Source organism: Glandiceps talaboti, chromosome 3, assembly GCF_964340395.1.
Source record: "Glandiceps talaboti chromosome 3, keGlaTala1.1, whole genome shotgun sequence".
NCBI classification, from domain to species: domain Eukaryota; kingdom Metazoa; phylum Hemichordata; class Enteropneusta; family Spengelidae; genus Glandiceps; species Glandiceps talaboti.
In genome coordinates, this window is record NC_135551.1 from 339,229 (window position 1) to 356,512 (window position 17,284).

A 17,284-nucleotide genomic window follows, 5' to 3' on the forward strand; every position below is an offset into this window, starting at 1 on the left:
ACATGAATTCTTTAATATTACTTATTTAGTTCAACCATAACTATACATATACATATACATGTATTATCTAGCTACCACACGAGTTCACTAGTTACACAACATGTCATGTAAATGCTTGGCTGTTTCACAATCAATGCTTCACTTATATTGCACTTTAGGGCAAAAGTGAACTTGAAGGGTTCGTAATGGTACTCTTCATAGATAGTTTATAAAAGAAGTTAAGCTAAATTGTTCTACTCATCAGTATGAACTTGTCAGAAGGGATTAATACACTTTCTATTTGGACACTACATGTTATTGACACTACAAATCACCACATCTCATCAGATTCCAGTTTCTATTATACACTAGGTATGACCACCTAAAGTTCTCTAACATACCGGTGACTTGACTACATGCAATACTAATGCCCCTATACCAATGTTACGGGCCCACTTTTATGCGACATGGGAAACTCATTTATATAATTTACATTAACTTTGAAGCTGTGAAATATTACCATTTTTATAAGACACATGCTGCCTTGTAAAGCATGGATTAAGTTATTGCTTGAAAATTGTCTGAAAAGCCTAAATATTGATTTTAAGAGTAAAAATCCTCCAGGGCTTCTAGAGGGAGACCCCCTCGGACCCCCACCACATGAGATGGACATATCCCAATCTCAACGTATTGCTGTCATCTGGTAAAAGTACTCTCGTTAATGCCCTATGTAATTTTTAACGTATTTATGGACTTACATAGCTAATAATGGATCCAACTAGAATGACCTCTAGAAACAAATCTATTTTGGACTTGATTATTGTGTCAGATCTTGAGAAAGTATGCCAGTCGGGTGTCAAAAGCATCGGATTAAGTGACCACATGTTAACTTTCTGCACTCGTAAGCTCACCAAGTTCAAGACGAACAAACACAACACTGTCCATATTCTATCTATGAAACAGTATAGTAAAGAATGTTTTGTGAAATCTCTTGATGACATTTTGGCACCAGTCAAGGAGATCCGGCTAAAGCAGCGATCAGATCCTTGGATCACCAGTGACATATTAGACCTCTTTAGCCAGAGGGACAAATATTTTACCAAATTCAAAAGGTCAAAAGATATTTCTGATTTCAATCATTTCCAACATTATTGAAATCAGGTTAGATATAAGAAAGATAAAGCTAAATCTCAATATTATGTAAATGCTGTGAACAATAATCAGAATCATCCCAAAAAATTATGGAAAGTTTTAAAAGATCTTGGCTCTTCTTTTAAATGTAAAACGAAATCCAGTAATATTGTTCTGTAATGGTTTGTGTTTCGATAAATTGAAAGTCGCTGATCATTTTAATTCATTTTTTACAACTATTGCCTCTTCACTTGTCGATAAACTTCAGCTAGTACCAGTCGCTATGGTGTCTCTGATATTACACAATTTTATTGTTGTAAAGATATCTCGGACAACATGCTTGGTTTATCATCTGTTACAGAAGATCAAATTTATAAGCTATTGGGTAATGTGAATGACACAGTAAAGTGATTGGTTTAGACAATATTCCTGCAAGATTTGTAAAAGGTGGTGCTTCGATTCTTGCCAAACACCTAGCTCATATTATGAATATTTCTATCCATATGAGTACTTTTCCCGACGATCTCAAGAAAGCTAGAGTTCTGCCTCTGTACAAAAAGAAGTGTAAAACTGAAGCTGGTAATTATAGGCCTGTGTTTGTATTGAGTATTGTTTCAAAGGTGTTTGAAAGAGTGGTGTACAATCAAATTAATGATTATCTTGTCCAAAACAGTTTACTGTATGAATTCCAGTCTGGTTTTAGGCCCTCTTATTCTACTGATACATGTCTAATTCACCTGTCAGACTATATCAAACAAGAAAATGATAAAGGGAACCTCACCGGTATGTTAGATCTCCAAAAGACCTTAGATACAGTACATCATGACATACTATTAACTAAACTTAAATATTTAGGTCAGTACAGTGGTTCAAATCGTATCTAACTGGTAGGTCACAAGTCGTTGATGTCCATGGTGCTCAATCTGGATCTAAAGGAATTGCATGTGGGGTCCCCAAAGGCTCCATTCTCGGGCCTCTTCTGTTTCTGATATATGTGAATGATATGAAGTCTGCTTATCTTGTATGCTGACGACTCAGCATTGTTGGTATCAGGGAAGGATATGTTAGAGATAGAGGAGACCCTGAGTATGGAGTTGACATCCGTTAGTGAATGGTTAACAGACAATAACCTATCTGTACATCTGGGTAAAACTGAGTCTATTTTATTTGCCTCCAAGAAACGTTTGCATACAACAAATAAGTAAATGTGCAGTGTAATGGGAATGAGATTGAATCTAAGGCGAGTGTGTCATACTTAGGGGTTTCATTGGATCAGTCTTTATCTAGCGTGCTATCAAAATGCACAAACAAACTTAAATTTTTCATCCATGGCCAGAAGTCAGATATTTTGCACGAAATACATTTTTTACATTTAACTCACGCACGTTTTACATTTTTTAAAGAGAAGTTAGAAATCATTAAATGCAAGCTTGCAAGCTACCCGGACCATCACCGAGAAAAAGAATGTATTTCGTGCACCTCTAGAATGTATTAAATGCATTAAATGTATTAAATGTGTTAAATGCAAGCTACCCGGACCATCGCTGAGAAAAAGAATGTATTTCGTGCAACTCTAGAATATATTAAATGCATTAAATGTATTAAATGCATTAAATGAATTAAATGTATTAAGGTAGGAGATGTCAAATTCGAATTACGTCAACGACGCAACTTATGGCGCAGACTGAAACTCGCGCTCTTGTCAACATTCGAACGCGAAACAAACCCGGAAGTGAAGTGAAGTGTTAAATGTTTTTCAAGCACTGTACGTACTCTTGGAGATTTAGGGGGTGAACGGAAGGTAATCTCGTATAATTGAGTTTCAGAAGTCCTTGCGAAGAAAATTAGCTTTACTACCATTCATGACTTAAAGAGGAGCTGTTTTATAAATTTTAGACTTGAACAAAAACATTATTCAAACGTACGTAAACAATCAACTCTCAGGTACCATAAAATCATCGGACTACTCAAAGTTTTTCAAAAACTTCCCTCGCACACTGAAGACGTTTTGCGAAGCAAATTTGCCATTTTATTAGTTGAGACATCATTTAGCATTTTATATGTTTTCCGTCGCTACTTTCTTAGTAATCGGTGGTCACGTCGCGTCGGTGGAGAAACTTCAGTCCCTGAACTCCAGTAAAATTGATTATGCAACCACGATGACATCGTCATTTACCGGCCTTAAAAACACCATATAACAAATTGATAACAGTACTCTTTGTAAAAGGCTTCCAAAACTTATTCTGTTGTCGGTATTCTGCTCTCCCGCGATGGTGTGCACTTGTTTGGTTTCGCTAGGGGTCTAGTAGTCCTGCTTGCATACGGCATAAGTCGGCCCTCCTGATCTGGCGTGCACAGTCTGCAAGCAGGACTAGAGTTTCCGACACATGTATTCATTCCCAATAGAACCCCCAGACATTATACATCCCTGTACCAGTATAATAACGTCCTGCCAATGAATTTTAATGAATATAGTTTGTTTTTCAGATGTATTCAACCAAAAATTGATTTATTTTTTATGTCTTGCCAACTATACTGGTAGTCACACTGACTCGCATGAGTCGAGTGTTTATAGTAAAGCACACAGTTCAAATTGCAACAAATTATACAAGTTGTACTATAAAAACTATTTACTTTGTCTACCATAAAAGAAGTATCCATGGTAACATTACTATAAAGTTTCAATGAGGGGTTCTACATGTATTTTTGTACCCAAAATCAATAAATGATCTAGTAGCATACATTGTAGCTTTTTGTTCCTCACAGTGCATTGCCACGGGTGACCCTAAAACGAATGACAACCCGAATGACGGAAAACGAATGACATCATTTACAGTGGAATGACAACCTTTTCTACATTCAGTTAGTTGAATGACACCCTCTTCACTGTAAAACAAGTGGAATGACAGCCGCCACTCTATAGCATAAGTGGAATGACAGCTTTTTCAATGATTTGAAACTGGAATGACAGCATTTACAGTATGTAAACAGTGGAATGACAACCTTTTCTACATTCAGTTAGTTGAATGACACCCTCTGCACTGTAAAACAAGTGGAATGACAGCCGCCACTCTATAGCATGAGTGGAATGACAGCGTTTACAATGCTTTGGACCTGGAATGACAGCATTTCCAGTTTGTAAACAGTGGAATGACAACCTTTTCTGCAACCAGTTAGTTGAATGACACCCACTGCACTGTAAAACCAGTGGAATGACAGCCGCCACTCTATAGCATAAGTGGAATGACAAAGTTTTCAATGCTTTGGAACTGGAATGACAGCATTTCCAGTATGTAAACAGTGAAATGACAACCTTTTCTGCAACCAGTTAGTTGAATGACACCCACTGCACTGTAAAACCAGACTTTTTTGAATGTGACACCTCCCCCCTTAAATGCAAGCTACCCGGACCATCGCCGACAAATAGAATGTATTTTGTGCAACTCTAGAATGTATTAAATGCATTAAATGTATTAAATGTATTAAATGTATTAAATGCAAGCTACCCGGACCATCGCTGACAAATAGAATGTATTTCATGCAACTCTAGAATGTATTAAATGCATTAAATGTATTAAATGTATTAAATGCAAGCTACTCGGACCATCGCCAAGAAATAAAATGTATTTGACTATTTCGTGCAACTCTAGAATGTATTAAATGCTGCATTAAATGTATTAAATGTATTAAATGCAAGCTACCTGGACCATCGCCAAGAAATAGAGTGTATTTCGTGCAACTCTAGAATGTATTAAATGCATTAAATGTATTAAATGTATTAAATGTATTAAATGCAAGCTACCCGGACCATCGCCGACAAATAGAATGTATTTCATGCAACTCTAGAATGTATTAAATGTATTAAATGTATCTCAACCATCTCCCGTATTAAATGTATTAAATGTATTTCGTGCAGCCTTAGAATGTAAAAATGTATTAAATGTAAAATAGTAAAGTACTGGCCATATATAATAGCTCAAATTTTTATACCGTAATACTCGAACTTTTAATCTGAAAACAAAGAAATTACTTGTCTTGGCTTTGATTCAGTGTCATTTCGACTATGCCTGTTCATCGTGGTACAGTGATCTCACAAAGAAGTTCTGCAAAATAACATCATTAGATCTATACTTAATGCTGCTCCTAGAACGCACATTGGATATAATCAATTTAAACTTGTAGGTATGTTGCCAGTAGAATTGCGGGTTGAGCAATTATAACTCAATCATATGTTCAACATCATAAATCTTCGTGAAATGGTCCGTAATCGGCACGTGTAGAGTCAGTGGTATGGGTAAGAGTTCATTCACCTACACAGGCATTGGTCTTTGAAATAGTCTCCCACTCTCAGTGAAACAATCTCATACAAAAAATAGTTTTAAAAACAATGTCAAATCTTTTTTATGGAACAAATTAGAGGTTAAAGAACATAATATTTTGTAACTTTTTAGACCTTCCTTTTTAGTCCCCGCCGGACGAAGTCCTGGACGGGAACTTATGGATTGGGTTTGGTCTGTCGGTCCATCCAGAGCCGTTTCTTGGAGATGCCCCCCACCGATTTTTTTCAAACTTGGGACAGGGGTAACATACAATGGCATACATATACACGTCAATTTGTTTCATGATACGATCCAATATGGCCACCTGGCAGCCTTTTTGTTTGCAAATTTTCCCTGTCTAAAGCCATAACTCAGACATGCTTGAACAGATGTCATTCAAAGTTGGTATTAGGACAGTGTTCTATGACATACATGTGCATATTGATTGTTGTCATGATACGATCCAAAATGGCCACCTAGCAGCGATTTTGTTGGCGCAGTTTTCATGTCCCAAGCCATAACTCAGACATGCTTGAACAGGTCCCCCCCCTCCCCCATACCCGACCCATCCTTTATTGTTGAATGGTTTATTCCATCACGTCTTCTTGAAGAGTTGGCATGTCCCATGTCCAATAAGGAAACACAACATGAGTCGGCATGTTCCATGTCCAATGAGTAGACACAACATATCTAAGTCTGTTTGATTTAGGTTCACAAGTGTTGTTGCGTGATCAGAGTAGTGATATCAAGAAAATGACAACGTAAACTGCCAGTTCCTTAAAACCCAATCATAGCGGGGACTATGTCATTCTCATTTACTTGTTTTAAATTGTGGGTGTAGTCAGTGTGTATTTTTACCTCCCGTAAGGGTACGGGAGGTATTAAAAAGGAAATGTCTGTCTGTGTGTCTGTTTGTCTGTCTGTCTGTGTGTATGTCTGTCTGTCTGGCCGTGTGTGTGTCTGTGTCATCATTTTCTAAAAATCGGCTGGCTCAATTGTAATGAAATTTGGAATATATAATCTTTTGGGTCATTACCCAAGAGATTATATATTCCCAATTTCATTACAATTGAGCCAGCCAGCTAGACCTGATTAGGTTTTGAGCCAGATCTGTTAATGTTTAATTAGAGAAATTTGCATATTAATTAAATCAACTAATTATGCAATATCTTAAGACTGCATACTTCAATTTCAATATAAGTTAGTATATTCGTTAAACATAACAACTCACATTTGTTCTATAAAATTCGCTGATGTACCTTACAGCATTAATGAATAATTTACATAATTAATTATTTCTGGTAATTAGGCTATATCTTAAGAATGCATACTTCAAATTTAACATACTTTAGTACATACGTTAACCATAAGAAAACACATATATCCTATCAAGTTTGTTGATGTACGTTACAGCGTTAATGAATAATTTGCATAATTAATGATTTTTGGTAATGAGGCTATATCTTAAGAATGCATACTTCAATTTCAATATAATTCAGTACACACATTAACCATAACAATCGCACATGTCCTGTAAAGCTTGTTGATGTACCTTTCAGTGTTAATGAATAATTTGTATAATTAATGATTCTTGGTAATTAGGCTATATCTTACGACTGCATACTTCAATTTCAATACAATTCAGTACATACATTAATCATAACACATTGTGTATGTCCTATAAAGTTAGTTGATGTACCTTACAGTGTTATGAATAATTTGCATAATTAATGATTTTTGGTAATTAGGATATATCTTGAAGATGGGTGTCGGGTATAAATGGCCCCCTAACTTTGCGGGGGTTATTGTCAAATTTGAATGCAGATTGTTAACAACGTCTTGATTCCTCTCTGAAAAGCCGTGATAATAATGAGCAGCTGGTGATTTTCATAACAAATTTAGTATGTCTGTGGAATGCGGGTTTTGCCATAGAAACTTAGAAAGGTGATATTTAAACATGGTAGAGACAATTTAGTACAAAACACCATCAAACTAGGTTTCTTCATTACTAGTGAAAAGCCGTTAAAATTTAAACCTGGGATTAAAACGCCTGTGAATCACACTTGTTCAAATACGGGTACATAAATCCATGAAAATTTGTGTAGCAATCAACGTTATCTTGAAGTAAACATGATTTGTAATCAGTACCTGTCTATGCCCAAGCATAACGGTACATGCATGTTTGCTTTCATGAAGCATTGGCTTATATTTACGGTGTCTATGCATAAAGTAACGGTGCTGAAACGAAAGATTTCAAAAACATGAAAAGCAAACACTACTACAAGTCACTACGATTGTAGGCCTATAGAGTTGAAACAATATTTTTTCAACAGGATTTTTGTTGATAGTGTTCACACTGAGCCGTGTATTTCCACTGATACAGAACGAGCAAGGATAGTCCTGGAGTTGTACTAATTGTCAAATTAGAATAGTAAATAAAGGAAACTTGTTTCGGTATATGGCATTTCTCTTTTTGGGATATGCAATGCTTTCCTATATATAACCAACGTACGGTCGCATCATGAGGCGTATAGAGAGCCCATTGATTCAATGAAGCACTCTGGCATCACATCTCTTTCGACAACGCCAACCATTCGCATTAGTCGCCCATTTCAAGTAGTGGTCGTCTCTTTATGCCCCACGTATATCCATGAGGGTCCAATACTTTTTATACCGGATTTTACGGAGATAGGTATTGTGATCGTGTGCTGGCTGACTTGTGCCGAACCAACTACATGCCTGTGAACTTGTCAGAGATATGGTAAGCACAGGCAGTATCTGCAGACATCTGCCACGACATGTTGAGATATGGTTCAGAGCTTGTTATTTTGACTTGGATCTTCAGGGCGGTCGGTTGACCTGTCAGCTATATGTAAGCTCCCAATAAAAAAGGCTAAAAAATGCCGCCATGCATTGTCCTTTGCTGACTCGAGATTATTATGGTTTGCGATGTTTTTGTGGAGACAGCAGGGCGCCAATATGTGACATATTTTACAATTTACAATGAAAGTGAATAAATGCTAATTTTCACTCGAAATACAACACGTGTAATACTTTTTTAGAAATCATGAATAACTGGTGTGAGACTTTGTTTACATTTTGTTTGTTTGTTTTGATTCAGTAAAACGAAAATGATATCTCGAAATATATTTATATTTTGCCTTGGATTGGCGAAAAAGTGATCTCGAGTTGTAATGTTAGATTTCAGAAAACGAACGGCAATGTTATATCCGGTCTTGTGAATTTTTCCTTTGCATTTGAAAATAATCTTGAGGTAGCTTTTGTATTCACAAATTGACGTTATCTTGAAAATTTGTTGCTTTCGACCGGAAAATGAGATATAACTTGTTGAATCTCTCGATAACGAGAAGGTTTCTGGAGGTGTCTATATCTTGATATCAGATTGCGTATTTGTTGCCGTTTCTTGAGATGTGAAGTACAGGCCGTTCGCGTAAAACAGCCGACCTAACCACACATTTCGTCATTTATGAATCCTTGGGGCGGCGTATGTATCATGGGTAGGGTTCTTTATTTTTATGAATTACAATATTGTGGACAATTGTATGTTTATATTTGTTTCCCCATGTATCGACCCGTAGTGTCATGTTCAATTGAATGTCGACCGCCAACACATATGGAACATGTACTAAAATGTTGTATAGAACAAGCAGGCTAAAATGTTGTATAGAACAAGCAGGCTGGTGGTGATAATTGGTCGATCATTTATACAAGTCATAAGTGTAATGAGATGATAAACAAGTGGTCCCGACATATTGTAGATTTCCTGTGCATTGAAATATAAACAAAACTTTCCCACAATGGACAAGTTTATCTATCGAGTAATATAAAAGTCGAGTGTAAACTTATGTAGTCTTCCTAGTCCTAAAATAAACTTACAGTGTATGGATTATATGTCGAGTTTTGGGCTGAAACTCGCCACAGAACATGACCTCACAGCAGGACATACAAACGACATTCAAGTCTTCATTGAATAATTCCAACAGATGTGCTCGTGGAGTTTGTATTTTAGCAACTACATGTACACTTGTGCACGGTGCTGACTGGTTGGGAGAATTTTTCTAAATCTCTTGAACAGAAAAAAACTTCATTGTGGACTTGGTTTTGAAATCTAAATGAAAGAAATAATCTGAGTAGGTCAGATAAGAACCGGATCAATACCACTTAGAAAGGTGTCAATCGTCTTTCGATGCAACGTGGTGTAGTGTAGTGTCTATGGTACCTGTTGGTTCTGACAGGACACTCTTTCATCACCCGAAATAGGCACTAAAACTTTTCGTTTGACCACACCATTTTATGTTATAACATGACTAACTTTCACAGACATAAACAAACTGATAAGAGAGTCGCTTGAACCTACGCCAGAGGGCCTTGGGACATGGTGTTGTTTTTGTATCAACGTTTGTCAGTTTGATAGTGACAAGAAATAGACTTTTTTCGGCACCCTCAAAGTCAATTTTCATTGTCCACCACTGATATAACAACGTTTGGATCAGAGGCGTTTCTATATATATAACTCCAGCAATGGTTGTATTTGTGCATGTGACAGCCCGGAGTGGCTGATAGTAGGAACATGTAACAATTTGATCGATCAGACTGTGTAACTCGGTATGCATACTCGCGTACTCATACACACCAATCGTAATGATAATTTATTTTTTCTGGTATTCATGAAGTCGGCATACTCAACACTGTTTAAACTTGGACAAAAATATTTTTATTTGTATGTCAAAGTTTTGGTCGGTAGTCTTTTGGGAGTCTTTTACAAAATTCCCAAATGTCCATCTTGTTGTGTGTTGATGAACTTGTAGCCACATTGACGTTGTTACACCATGTGCAGGGTCTATGGTCACACTGACGTTCTCTATACGTTTGATTCAAACTACTCAATGCAAATTCTTGCAGTTTCTTGTAATAATGTTATGATCAGATATCGAAAAGACTCGTCAAGAATAAAATCAAACTCTGAAAAAAAAAATAAACGGCACTCAAGTACACTTATTTTATATGACAATCGAGCATGTTGACGATAAACATGATCAGAATCTAACACTGAATATTTGCGCCGCGACACTACGACATATGATCGGACTTACTGGAACGCATATTATAGGACTAAGAGCTAGATCAGAACAGGCCACAGTAAACAGTCCTCAACACGTAGCTCAGTAGCATGCGTTTGCAATATAATTATTGGCTCAGAATATTTTGGGGGTTTTTTTGACAAATAGTATACATGGCACAATGTCTTGGAATATTTTTAGTCAAAATTTGAACGGTAACTTATGGAACGTGGAAAAATAACATTTAGTGTTGAATACAACACAGCTGTGTGAATACTCGAGTCACGGGACATGCAAGTACATTTACAGATTATAAATTATATAAACGCACAGTATACAAACCTGTATTCAACTCATTCAGTATATTGCAACCGGGTATGGTAAACAGCACAGTTACTCTCGGTAATCCAATTCAACCCTTGTTTTATTTCTCTTTGTCTTACGTCTTACCAGTATTTACCGATAAAGATAGTGATTCTCAGCTTGGTCGTTAATTATTCAGGATTACGTTAGGATTACGTCGTTTGGGTGGAGAACTGCATAATTACATGCGTAATGAACCTGTGTGATGAACTTACGGCCCTTTAAGACTACATACTTCAATTTCAATACAATTTAGTACATACGTTAACCATAACAAAGCGGATATGTCCTATAAAATTTTTGATATAGCTTACAGTTTTAATGAAGAATTTGCATAAGTAACTAGGTTGTATCTTAAAAATGCAAACTTCAAATTTCGTATAATATGATACATATATCAACCATAATAATACGCACCTGTCCTATGAAGTCTGTCCATCCGTCCGTCTGTCTGTCTGTCTGTCTATCTGTGGATGACTTAAACTCAAAAGCCGCCGAATTGATTGCCTTGGTATTACTGAAGAAATTACTTTTGGAGTTGAGAAATAGTTCATATGAAAATGAGATGTATCTTTTGGGTCAAAAATGTGATTTTTGGTTTTAAAAAAAAAACTAGCACTCAAAAGATTACTTGGCAGATCAGTCTGTGGGAACATTCTTAGGGGTGTTTAGATTAAGAATTGTTCATGACATGATGATCCAATCAGTGATATGAAAATAAGGGATGTTGATTTTATTCTCTAGTTAGCACAACTGAACTAATTAACACTTGTGACGCCGCATCGTTGATATCTGCGATGTAGCACTTCCGTATTCTAGGCCACGTCGCTGATATCAATGAGAATGGAGTAATTTGCATATGCTGCCAATAAAGTGACGTTGTAATGGGTTATCGCTGTCCCGCCCTTATGCCCATAATAAGTAATGATGTACACGAGATTATCTTATTAAATATTAAATTATTCAGGCGGGAAACAGTCACATGTTCAATTTTTTATCACTTTTTGCTGCTGAATGCAAATAGCGCCTACTTAGTAATGCCTAATATGGTGGCCGCTATTGAAATGTATATTGACCTTCGACATTATGTTAATATATGGAACGAAGTAAACCCGGAAGACAGAGAGTTTTTCGCTCGACAATTTCTAGACAGTGGTAGCGATGATGATCGAAAACCCTCCGATAACTTCGACTTTTGGACTGACGTCAGTGGCTGGTCCTGCGATTGCACGATCCTCCCGATGACAAACCACAGATGCCAATGCCTTACGATTACTCCTACATGCTGGTTTACATGAACTGATAAAGACGTTACGACAGGATCATGTGGCAGTATCTACATCGTTGTCTTTCATCAGATTTTTGTTAACAGACGAAGTGTTGGATATAATCGTCCATGAGACATATCGTTATGCTGCTATCTGTAGACTTGTATGTATGCAGTATTTGTATATATGAAATGTGAAAATTTGTTTGTATTTACTGTAAACATCGACGGACAGTACTTGTTGATTTTATGATAAATATTTTACCCAACACCCATACTATCTGTCTATTAATTTTTACAGCTATTTCCAATTGTAACCCTTGTATTTATCAAAAAACTAAATTTCACATGCTTTTTTGACCAAAAACGTGTGTTTTATATCAATTTTCCCCAATTCCTTGGTCAAATTACTGACTATACATGTAAATTAAAATTCAATATTTCATAATTATTGACATACTTGTAGATGAGACCATATCCCACCTGTTTTGGTGTAAAATGATCACTATCAAAACATTGTGTACAACTGTGTGCAACCTAAAAATTCCTTGGCCGAGGGGGTCATTTGCATGGAAAGTCTATGGCATCTTAAAGTGTACATGCAAAGGTTGATAATTTTGTTCATTATTATGTTTATTTTGCCATAAAAATAAATGAAATTGCATTCATACCTCTAAATATTATGTGCATTGGCAAGAAAGTCGCAAAAATACTTGCCCTCTTAGGGGCAACATCAAAAGTTCAATATGATATATCTAACTTAATTGCTTAAGTTAGGACCCAGACACTAATACTGGTATGTCTGGTTTCACTTTCTTTCTTTTTTGAAATGGGAGATCAAGACCTTTCATGACTGGGTGTAGGCTCATCAGCAACACTTTTTGTTTAACTGAACAACATTTCAAAATCGATTGTTTCGACTCAACCTCCTGGGACATGAACTCGGCTTTACCGTCGGTCATTTTTGTATTTGGCATGCCACAACTTCGTTGCGCTTTCTTGTACTTTGGCCCGGGATTTGCCCTGTTGTTTTTTTATATTTAACTCCCAAATCTTGTTTCTTAGTTTCTGAAAGTCGTTCGAAGGGCATTTATAAACGTCCATTGTGTGAGGAGAACATATATGGACCAGAAAATTGTACGAACCCTTCGTGTCTCGAGGCGACGCCAACCGAAATGTGCGTACTCACACTCTGGATACCCACCTCGTTCCCAGATACCTACATGTATTTTGCAGCAAATTTGAAAGCTGAACTGCGTACCGCTGATAAATCGGACCGACTGTATGCAGTGTTATAGGTAAAAGCAGCCTTGAAATCGTACTAAATTTGCCAAGTATGACGTTAAATCGTTTTTGACGGTTGAGAAATTAATTTGGCCAACCCCCCCCCCCCCCACCCTCACCCCCAAACTAAAGCAATTAAGTTTTTTGTAAACATCGATCTTTTGACGTCGCCCCTTAATCCCCTGTGCTTCGACTAACTTTGGCACCTCAACCAGCTCATGAAAGGTGTCGAGGTCCCATGAGTTACAAAAGCCTTCTAAGCCTTTGTGTAATGTTTACTTATGAATTACTAATTACGCTTGCCATATAGTATTATCTGTAACTGTACATATTGTTGTCTTCCGACAAAAAAAACCTTATAAAGCAATGTCATTCAGTCTCTTTAGTTGACCACACCTTTCTCACTCATTCACTGCCAGAGGAACTATCATTACTGCTGGCGGGCGGTTAAATCAGATGTTAATGCTGGAGTGTATTGCTCTACGCTTGAGGAATCTGACCAATATTCAACGTCGGGTTCTGGCGAAAACAGGTTGTGAAGTTGACCTTTTGGTTCGACCATAATGGCTTTACATGTAAAGATACACTGACAAACGCGTTTGTGTTCCTGCAGTGACATCATAAAGTTCCAAACGCTGTCCTATCCATATGCAAATGAGAGATACTTACCTGAAGGTGCTCTGTGGCTGAGCCGAGAGTGTCTCATTTTTCATGCAATTTCTCGTGTTAGAAATATATTGTACTATTATAAACCCGATTTCCTTTATTTTTATGGCAAAATAAACATAATTACGAAAAAAATTATCAACCTTTCCATGTACACTTTAAGGGTTAAGTTCAAGTGCTATATGCATGGTGTACTGCCAGGGTGTCTGTCCGTCCGTCCGTCTGTCTGTCTGTCTGTCTGTGGATGACTTAAAACTCAAAAACTGCCGAATTGATTGCCTTGGTATTACTGAGGACATTACTTTTGGAGTTGAGAAATAGTTCAAATGGGTCAAAAAATGTGATTTTTGGTCAAAAAACTAACGCTCAAAAGATTACTTGGCAGATCATTGATAGGGGTGTTTAGATTAAGAATTGTTCATGACATGATGATCCAATCAGTGATGTGCAAATTAGGACTAAGAATGTGTCTTTTTGATTGTAAATCTATAATTCCAAAACTACTGAGCAGATGGAGCTGAAATATGGGTAGAGCGTTGGTGGAATGTTTGTGGAGGTGTTATTCTGCAGTTATTGTTCAAAACATTTTGACACAACTAGTCCTAGCAATCATGACCATGCCCTTACCAACAGTGAAATTATTATGTATATTGCAAAGATAACAAAGATGAAGAGAATAAAAATTTCAGGAATGTAATTTCAGAAATATGCCTAGACCACTGCCCATAGCAACAGCCAAATGATGATGTATGTGGCATAAGTAAGTTAATAACAATTCTAACCAGATTTAAAATGAACGCCTCCCGTAAGGGAACCACCAATTATGCAAATTAAACTAGAAAAGTGAAGTGTTGTCGTCGTCTCACAAATGTACATGTACATAATACCATCGAGTCATTGACGCCATCTTGCGATTATAATTTATATAACCTTTGGTGCCATCTCTGGTGATTTCATTGCATTCTGATGGAACTTCATACAGGGATATTTTTACACAATTGAAATGTAGACCCACTAGACCCAAAGAGGAGATCTTAGTATATAATATATGTATACTCACCAAATGTTTCGGATTTGGTTTGATCGTAACCACAGTGACAATCGAAATGCTACCTGAGGCAGTGTCCGTCGCGGATGACGTATAAATACCAGCTGTATTGACAGCTGAGGGCAGCCTACAATTTCACCCAAACTACACTATGATACAATTACCACAAACTAAGTTGCACGACATGCAACATGAAGTATGGACGACAGCATGTGTACTTCCAATTTGACAGAGACACAGTTACAAATAGTAAAAGTTTAATACAAATTTTGTGTTGCTGAGGAGAACTATTAACTCGGTATACACCAAGATAATCCTTTATTCTTGAACGATGCCTTACATGTGAACCACGTTCACCCCAAATGAAGCTTTGAAGAGCCATGTAGTGAACTGTAAATTCACGCAATGCATTCGATTCAGTAACGAAGCTCCACAAAAATGTTTCAGTTTTAGTGAGAATGAAATGGTGACGTGGCTGTATGAATTTATCTACGTAAAGTTTTCAGCATAGACGTGATCTATTTAATCATCGCTTCGCCAGTGAAGGTATAGTAGATCCTTCACCGTAATGGCCGTGCTAGCTATCGATGGAAACCCTTTCTAACCACATCTGTTAATACGTAACCAATCACGTGGATAAGTAATGATAATATCACATAGTTTCTAAACTACCTAAGATGTGCTCTCCACGTCAGGAAATAGTCATGGGGCACATGAAACTGTTGAAACATTTCGCATACGATGGATCATATTCAAATTTCATAGGTCACACTGCACATAGCGATATAGAATTTGAAGGTGCCTACAATCAGAAATTACTAAATCCACGATGTCTTGTTCACAACTTCAAAGAAAAGATGACAACCGTATGATTGCCATCAGTAAGCCTCATTTGCCCCTGTTTATGATGCATCCCCAGTGACGCATACATAAAAAAATGTGTTCCAAGTGTCAAATACGCACGAATAACATGTTAACGCGACCTCTGGTATGTATTGAATTATATTGAAATTGAAGTATGTTATGGCCTAATTACCGAGAATCATTAATTATGCAAATTATTCATTAACGCTGTAAGGTACATCAACAAACTTGATAGGACATATGTGTTTTCTTATGGTTAATGTATGTACTAAATTATATTGAAATTGAAGTATGCATTCTTAAGATAAAGCCTAATAACCAAAAATAACTAATTATGCAAATTATTCATTAAGGTGGCCATATGGATGAGGATTGGGTATTTATTTTGGATTTTTAATTTACAAAACAATTTTATCATGGCTTCCTACTTGAAAAATCAATGTGAAACAACATATGCCAAGTCATTGTAGCTCAATACTTTGCAAAAAGCTAAAACATACGTAAAACGTTTGTTATTGTACGCACAACAACAAAGATTTTACACGTTTATTAAGCATTTGCAATTTATTGAGCTACAAACAAGGACTTGGCATATGTTGTGTCACATTGATTTTTCAAGTAGGATGTCATGATAAAATTGTTTTATATATTAACAATCCAAGATAAATATATATTAAGAAAATGGTGACACAGACAGACAGACACACACACACACACACACACACAGACGGACACATGACAGACACACAGACAGACATCCCCCTTTTAATACCTCCCGTACCTTTACGGGAGGTGAAAATTTAAGCAGATATGCCAAGCAACAAGGCCATGCCCATAGCAACAGCCAGATATAGTTGTGGTATAACGTCATTGGCGGTATATTTATTGTCTACAAACTAAAGGTTTGTGAATATGTACACCAGACTTCGGAATATTCACCATAGTACATGTACATAGTGGTAACTATTAGTCTTTATTTGTAAAGACATGCAATTACAATGTTTTTGAGTTTGATTTCATCCATAACCAGAATTCAGAACCTGAAAGTTGAGAGTTGTTAATTCTGTGATATGTTAATTGATAGGTTGCTAGTAACCAGAATTCAGAACCGGGATGGTTAGGTGGAGAGTTAAATGGAAAGACTGGATGGTTTCCCGAAAATTATGTTGAGAAGATGGCATCAGAACCAAGCTCTCCAGTGCAAATACCAGTGGAAACTGATACTCAACCTAGTAGGCAAGTAAAGGAGTTTCTTATACTCTTCTTTACACTGAGAATGCTG

At 36.7% G+C, this 17,284-nt stretch overlaps 1 protein-coding gene across 2 annotated transcripts in view; it reads left to right on the forward strand.

Moving 5' to 3' along the window:
- LOC144432808 (intersectin-1-like) overlaps positions 1-17,284 on the forward strand; it is a 305,852-nt gene that overhangs the window by 143,026 nt on the left and 145,542 nt on the right. For both annotated transcript variants that reach the window (XM_078121087.1, XM_078121088.1), the window contains one exon: positions 17,087-17,238. In XM_078121087.1, coding sequence (XP_077977213.1) covers positions 17,087-17,238 — 152 coding nt within the window. The remainder of the gene's footprint in view (positions 1-17,086; positions 17,239-17,284) is intronic.